Source organism: Glycine soja, chromosome 14, assembly GCF_004193775.1.
Source record: "Glycine soja cultivar W05 chromosome 14, ASM419377v2, whole genome shotgun sequence".
Lineage (NCBI taxonomy): Eukaryota > Viridiplantae > Streptophyta > Magnoliopsida > Fabales > Fabaceae > Glycine > Glycine soja.
In genome coordinates, this window is record NC_041015.1 from 8,277,881 (window position 1) to 8,286,490 (window position 8,610).

The following is an 8,610-nucleotide window of genomic DNA, read 5'->3' on the forward strand; positions in this document are numbered from 1 at the left end:
TGCACCTATAATTTAATATACAAAATCTAAGTAAACTTCATAAATGTAATATGATCATGATCTGATATTAAATATGTGAAACAATTGGGATGAAGTCTTTTCAACTTAACTAGTCGATTTGACTTTAAATTCTAATTATATAACTGTATTAAATATTTAAATATTTTTTTTATATTTAGTAATCCTAGTAGCTCGCACAAAAGTATCTTATGTAAAGGATATTTATAATCTCTTACCAAAAAAGAATATCTAAATTGTGATTTCAATCCCTTAATTAAGTGTGTGCTGAAATAAGAAGTGAAAAATAGATTATTTTGATGGTTAATTATAGACATAATGAAATAAGATTATAAATTCGTCTTAAGGTGAACAGTGGTTTTTAAGATAATTTATTTCGTTTGAATTTTCTAAAAAAATATAATAAATTACAAAAAAGAAAGGCGTGGAGCTATTTGTAAATACCTGTTTTATAATTAAGTTTATCAATTGTTTATCCTCAAAAAAGTAATTTTCTTTGTTAAGGTTAATTTTGAATTATAATCTAAATTACCAAATATGTTTAATTTATTTTAGCTTAGATTAATTGTGTGTGATTTTAGTTTCTCATTTTTTTAGTCAATTAAATTCTTTCAGCTTTAAAATTAAGAATTTTAGTCTGTATCAATTTTCCTATCTAAAACAACAAATTCTTATTTTCAATTCAAAATGGTTCAAAAGGCAAATTAAGGATCTGCTTGTGGTGGTTGTGGCACCTTTTTGTCTGTTTTCCTGTCCAATGGGAGCTTGTTCTGTCGTCCAAGCTGAGTTATGGGATCTATATTATGATTTCAAAATTATCATGGATAAAGGGATAACTAGAGAGGTGTTGGTTGTGTCTGATTCAGCTATATACAGTTTCTGAAGGATGGGTGCAATAGGAATCATGCTTGTTATTCCTTGTGCAACAAGGTGGTGGACATGGTGAAAGAAGTTTTTTTATAATAAAAAAATCAATAATAATTAGTATGTTATGTTAGTGAGAAAATTGGAATCAAATAATAAAAGAAGTTTAGCCGTGCAATCATATCCTTAAAGAGACAAACTAGGTGGACAGATGTGGTTTGAATTCTACGAAAGGTGTCCAAGTTTTTTATGATCCTCTTGCATGGACACAAATATCTTTCCTTGTGGATGTTTTCGGTGTTGGTTTCTTTCATGGTTTCTAGTTCGGACTTTTAGTCCCTTGTAGTATATATATATATAAAAAAACTAGCACATAATTAACTAAAAATACTTATAAAAAAATATAAAATCACACATACACCAAACTAAAGAAATAAGCCTAGTTAAACCTTTTTTATTCATTAAATTATAATCCTTAAAATAATCATATCTCTAAAAGTAAGGAGCATTGTCCCCACTACTTTTCAATTATCTTGCTTGGTTATCTCCCTTTCTTCCTTTATCCTGATCCCAAGCTCTGTCTGGAGGCCACTAATTAAGGACCCAATTGAGATTAGGGTCTAGGGGCTCCTCCATAAAATCCTGCTGTATTTGTCTTCTTGACCAAAAGAAAAAGAAAAAAAAAAACACAATTCCATAGAACATTGAAGTTCCCCACGCTTTGTTGATTGACCAATCATTTACCTTGATAGGAAAAGAGAGGTATGGTAATAGGTTCGTCTACGATCCAATATAAGTGCAATTAGTGTAACGTGACCTAACCAATTGCTTAAATGTTTCAAAAACTAAACCATGGAAGAAAAAACAAAAAACCCCAAAAAGTATTTAATATTTGTTTCTATGTAATTAAATGAAATAATAAATATTTTTTTATTTGTGAACTCATTCGCTAGGGCACATTAACAAAACCCATTTTATATTTATAAATTTTATTACGTTTAATAACCTCCAGAATTGAGGACACTTTTTAAGTTTTAGCACTAAACATTAATTTGGGTTGATTCTGTGCCGTTGACAACAGATCATAATGGGCCCATATTTCGTTTATTGAAAAGGCTATGTCCAGCTGCTTTTGTGTTGGGCTATATTTGCTTTATAATCTTAACCCAAAGAAAAATGTATAACGCTCTGATAATAAAATAAAGTAAACAAATCACTGAAAAACGGAAGAAAAAAAAATGAAAGCGCCGTTGCCGGGGATCGAACCCGGGTCACCCGCGTGACAGGCGGGAATACTTACCACTATACTACAACGACTTATTTAGTTGGTGTTATCCTATTTTAATATAAAAAATCTTATATTAATAGTCCAACAAAACCATTTTAATTAGAATAAACACTTCGTAAATTTGCCAATGATTGAATTATTCTAACTATTTCATAGTAGGTTTTGATGGATAAAATCAAGTGTTCATGTCCAATAGAAAATGAAGAGCTAGAATTTTGCACATAAACTGGCAAATGGATGATGAGTTATATATATATGTGCACTGCTAATTGTAAAGTGTTATATAGTACTGCCATGGACATATGATTGTATGTACTTTGATGAACCAATATAATTTCGCATACTTAAGCAAATCATATATGCAATTAATTCTTCCCCTGAGTTGTTATTGGCTTGTAAGTTTTAACGATTCGGGAAAAAAGGACAAAAAAAAAAAGAAAAAAAGAATTGAGGGGACTATGCATATGATACCTTACATGATAGGCACACTCTTCTCATCACTTCCATACCCGTGTGTTCAAGATTTGCTTATTATACATCACTAGCTTTTTTATCGAAAGATATTGTTTGGATTGAGGATTTTCCTCCTCAGCTTTTTGACATTGTTCAAGATGGTCATGTATTGCCTTTGGGCTCTTCTGCTGATTAATATTATACATCTCTACTACTTAAAAAAAATAAAAAAATTTGGTTATTATAATGATGACTGCGGCCACTGATTACACTCAAGTCCATGAACTATAACTCAACTGTATGAGAGAATAAGATGATGCATGTGATGTGGGCATCCCCAAATCAAGAGGGTGGGAAGGTAAAATCAAAGAAAGGGAAATGTTAATAGCATATTCTCTAATACACTTTTTTAAACATAATTTATAGTTTTTAGTATTGGTTGGAATTTATAAAAAAATCATAAATTTATGTAAATTGTACTCTTTATTTAACAAGATTCATTCATGATTTTATAGTATTCAATAATTTTTTTTATTGATAATATTAAAGAATGTGCTAGAATTTGTTAAAATTAATGTGTTGTTAATTTATTTAATTACCACTCCTCATCAAAGGAAACATAAAAGGGACATGCCCTCTAATGCATGTACAAGACAACGTGCAAACAGTTGATAAATGATATAAATTAAAGGAGAGGGCATCCCAATGATACTACTCCTCTTTCCATTAAAATTTACTTGAAGCACATGCAAACTACTTTGGCTTGCTAAAAGACGAAGTTGCTGAATTCTCTTCTTTTCGGCTTGTTAAATTAATCTTAGTACACTGAAACGGCATAGAAGGGGTCGCATGTTATCCTCCACTCACAACCACTTTAGTATTTTGCTAATTGTTCAGGGGAACCAACTTCCAACCAAAGCAAAACACTGTCCCATGATACCTATAGAATGTGCTCGACTATAAAAACTACTCAAGAATATTCCTTTTGTTTTTTTTTTTTATATATTTATTTAGCCTCTACAAGCATTAGTATTAGGACTTCATATTAAACATCGACTAAGGCAAATGTATATTCACTATTACTCGTAACCTTTAACAATTTTTTTTTATCTAACACTTAAAAATATTGTTAAATTTTTTTGACAACATTTAAAAAATATTATTAAAATAAATAAATGTTATTAATATATTTTCACCATATTTTATCAAATATTATATATTGCTCATGTTGCTGAAAAGTTGTTAAAAATCAAATGTGTAATAGCAATTATTTGGATTCTCATTCTTTCTCATGTCTTTACGTAAAAAACTATTGAAGATGAGTGTACACTATATAGTGATATAACGACATCAATCTTTGCAATATATATCTTTACACTAGATCACATCATGCTAGGTATAGTGAAATAGTAGAAAAAGTAATCATATTCTTCAAGAATGTCATAACTACTTGGTATCTATAAGTAAAATCAACAAAAAGAATGAGAGGGATAAAAAAAGCAATCAATGAGTTTTGGTTGCTTGTTATAACAGGAAATTTCGTTGTCCTTTATATTTTCCATCTCCCAATATGCAATTTGACCATTACTATGGTCGCTTGACGTACAGTATTTTATTATGACAACACTAATTGGGCTGAAATTTTATAGATAAATAAATTTAAATTGCATGCTTATTAATAGCTAGAGAGATTGTTATATATATTTGCTAGTGATATTAGTTCAAAAGATACATGTAAAGTTAACTTTGGTCATAGTAATAAGCACTCGATTCAACAAATAACCTAGCAAGTAACTTTCTTTGTATTTATCTATATACAATTTCCCTTTATTTATGTTCATGAAGGGCTTGGATAAGTCATATCTATGGAAGCTGATCTATGACTCACAAACCTTTTTTATTTAATTATGACAAATTCATTGTGAAATGCGACAACGATGAGACTTCTGGATTTTTAATTATGTTAACTGTTAAGTGTCTACGTTCAAAGAGATTTGCAGTCTTTGATTAACAACGTGGGTGCATTAGGGTGGGAGTGAAAAAGAACAAATTTATAGCCACAACCATAGAGTTATGTGGACTTATGTGGCCATGATTTTCCATGTACTAAACACTAATTAGTCCACCTTGACGACACTAATTAAATTTTTGTCTTTTCTTTTCTTTTCTACAATATTCATGGAGGAACAACCTTTTTCACCTTCCATGCATGTGCGTGTCCAAAATGACTTCGGCGCAGTAGTGGCAGTGGTGACCGGTAACTTTCTAATCCAATTCGTTGCATATGCGTTTTTGGTTGATCCTTCGTCATTAAGCTAAAGCCAATCTTCATGAGGACCCCATTATTTTACCATAACCAAATATAAAAAATATATATAAAAAAAGAGCTCTTACATCCTCCAATGAATCCCCACCACTAAAGTTTGCATGGAATTGAACAGTTGATGATTTTACTAAAAGAAAGACACCCATCCATACGAACATCTGAAAGTCTGAAAAACCCACTTTATTTTTTTTTCCAACAAATGTGTTTCGAATCTCTTAAAATTTGGCATACAATTAGTTTTAATTCTTATATTTTAAAATTTGTTATTTTAGTTTTCATTTATCTAAAATACAGTGGATCGGAATTAGTTTCTAAATACTATATAATCATCGCATCATACATGTTGTCAACTGACTAGTCATTAGTCATGTAAACAAATTAATAACACTAACAAAATTATAACAGGGGACAAATTTCACTTATTTTTAAAATATAAATAATAATTTTTTAAGTGAAGTTGACGTATTAGGTCCAGTTTTATCAATTTTTTTTTGTTATTAGGCGATATATAAATTTGTCCATAAATTTTTACTGACCTTAACGATTTTCTCTGACCTTATAAGAGAGAGTACCTTCTCTTATTATAATATTTTTTTAAAAATAATAGTAATTTTTAAAGTGTAAAAATTCAAACACCTAAAAGTTAAAAACATACGTTACCCTACTTTTTTTTTTCTTTGGACAAATGCGCGTATAGCTTTCCAATTTCTTTTGTTGTGGTAGGCCCCACATGTTGTGTTTTGCAACTTTTTTCACACCTTAAATACCCGTCCCCTACACTTACGTTCTTCCCTTTTCCCCTCCTTTCCTCCCTCCGGTTCATTTTTTGGAACACACCCGGTTCAATTTCCTCCTTATTTTTCTTGTTGCAACAACAATGTTCTTCCACGAAGAAGCCGAAGCGGTTCAGTCCTCATACTTTCCGGTTCTCGAAACCATGTTCACTCCAAGCGAAATAGAGGAGCTGTTTTCCCTCGTTAACGAACCGGCCAGCCCGGGGTCGGGGTCTGGATCCGGTTCGCAGGGTTCGAACCGGGCGGTCCGGTCCTCGCACGAGAGAAAGCTTAGGCGAATGCAGTCGAACCGGGAGTCGGCCAGGCGGTCCCGCTGGAGAAAGAAGCGGCATTTGGAGAACCTCATGAACCAACTGAACCGGTTGAGAATGGAAAACCAGAAATATAGAAACCGGTTATTCTTAACCATGCACCAGAATCTTCTACTCTCCCTGGAGAATGAACGTCTTAGATCCGAATCCATGACCCTTATGGCTAGACTCTCGGATCTCTATCAAATTTTAGGCACCATGATTTCACAGTAGTAGTGTCACATAGTGTCAAATTTTAACTAAAAGTAACAACAACAAAAAGAGACTATGTGTATATGAATTGAGTACGTACCACGTCGTTTAGCTTACTGTATAATAAATTAAGCTCGTGATTATGTACTTACTAGAACCATTAAAATTTGGATATGGTTACATGTGTTAAAGTTAGAAGTAGCTACAAGCTAGTTAGAAGCTAGTTCTTATTGATTTCAAGCTTTTTATTATTTTTTTTCTAAGATTATTTTCTCTTTTATTATGAAAAGAGGAAATGTGCATGGGGTGTTTTCGTGAAACCCCACGTTGTTGGAGAACGTTAGAGAAATTTAGGGGGTGTCTACTTTTTGGTGTAGTTGCTACTTTAATTTGTCTTATATATGGTAGCTTTTGTAATTAAATTATAAGAGGTTACTAGTGAGTGATGGAGCTATAAATTAATAAGAGCTGGCGAGCATTGTGTAGTGACAATTGTTTGAGTATCCATTATCGGAATCTTCATGAAATATATTGTTTGTGCCAATCAGAATTTCATGTAAATAGGCTAGTTATGGGCCAAGGAAGGAATTAATGCTATATAACGTTGTTGTTTCTTCTTTTTGTGTCTTTTGGATTTGGATAATCGTCAACTAAATTGAAACTGTTGATTTGACTATGAGTTGATGTGGACAAAGATATTTGATTGATCATGCCTTCTGCCCTGCCCCTCTCTTTAAAGAAAATAAAATACTAAAATAAACAAAGCTGCCCCAACACCCCCCAAAAAAAGTGATTAAAGAAGGAAAAGAAAAGTGGGGCCAAATTTTGGGTAATGAGGTCATAGAGGACCCCACACATGTGAACAACTCTGTTAATCATAAGAAATGGAATTACTACTTTACCTTCTTTTTTAAAATAAATAAATGAGATAATCTAAGAAAAAAATACTTTCAAATTAGTGTTACGTATATAAGGGTCTTTGCTGCATTCAGACTATTCATCCACTAAAAAGCAAAAACATTCAGACTATTCAATACATGTGATTAAATGTGGAGATTACTACACAATATAGAAGTTCCAAGTATTTTTTTGGTTATACAGTATAAAACTAAATGCGTGACATATCTATAATGAGAAGAATGATTTATTGTTAGAGTATATGAATAATAGTATTAAAAACTCATTTAACAACTTATCAATATAACTTATATAATATATAACTATTTAAAAATCATATTAACCACTTATCAATCTAACTCATGTCTTCATTCACTGTATGATTGCTTCTTCAGTTTGGACTGAATGCTATAGGTGGTTGTCTCTTGATTTTGCCTTGGTTGTCCCAGATTCGATTGTGGGTCACTTCTGGCTTCCCTCGGATCTAGGCAGATCGTATGCAGAGAGCCAAATTTGGAAAATCATTTGGTGTGATGTTATCTTTAGGATTTTAAGCAAAATAAATAAAATAATAATACATATATTTATTTATTTATTTTAAATATTTAATTAATATTTTTTATTATTATTTGTTTCTTATCACATCATAGATTATATCATTTTTTTTTTCAATTCTCTCTAAATGTAGGATAACATCACGAGTGTTGATTAAAATATTTTTCAAAAAATGAAGTGTATCTTCACTCAACATTCAGCTGATCCGAAGTCTATGGTGCAGGACATTAACTTTTTGGTTTGGTCTTGGGTTAGTGCATTGTCCTCGAGCTTTGGTGTTTCGTACGTGCAGTGGTGTAGCAACACTACAGCCTGCTTGGTCTAGTCTCGTAAGGAAGGGACGGCGGGTAGGTGGGAATTTTCCATCTTGTTTGAACTTAAGGGTTAACTTATATTTATATCTCTTTATAATATTAGTTAACCTGATTGCTAGGAGCCTTTATGTAACTTCGGGTATATATATATATATAAAATCAAATTCACAATTATTACACTATTTTATAACTTTCAATTAGATAATATTTTTTAAAAAATTTAGTGTTGGATTGAAAGTCCTTTTCACATGGATCTTATATACAAAATTTTATATTATTTTAAAATCATTAATTATCTCGTTCATATAAATTAAAATTAATATAATATAAACATTTTAAAATATATTAAAATATGGATCTTTGATTATCTTTTTGTTATTGTTCAATTTTGATAAAATTTAATATTGGCGAACTTATAATATATATATATATATAATTTAATGGTATAATCAATAAAGATTATATTTTATATCAAGTTATAAAAATAGTATAATACTTATCAAAATTATAAAGATAATCATCCAATGTTGAGATTGTTAAAATTAATATTCTAATCGTTTAATAAAAACTCTAATCACATGTTTAGTGTTTTCTACTC

At 30.8% G+C, this 8,610-nt stretch overlaps 1 protein-coding gene and 1 non-coding gene across 2 annotated transcripts; one reads left to right on the top strand and one right to left on the bottom strand.

The window, feature by feature from the left end:
- Positions 1–2,127: 2,127 nt before the first annotated feature.
- Positions 2,128–2,199, bottom strand: TRNAD-GUC. Its single transcript has one exon. It is a non-coding gene; the product is annotated as a tRNA-Asp (tRNA).
- Positions 2,200–5,741: 3,542 nt separating this feature from the next.
- LOC114384462 (bZIP transcription factor 2-like) lies at positions 5,742–6,738 on the top strand. Its single transcript, XM_028344130.1, has one exon. The coding sequence runs from the start codon at positions 5,827–5,829 to the stop codon at positions 6,265–6,267; it is 441 nt and encodes a 146-aa protein (XP_028199931.1). The 5' UTR covers positions 5,742–5,826; the 3' UTR covers positions 6,268–6,738.
- Positions 6,739–8,610: the final 1,872 nt, after the last annotated feature.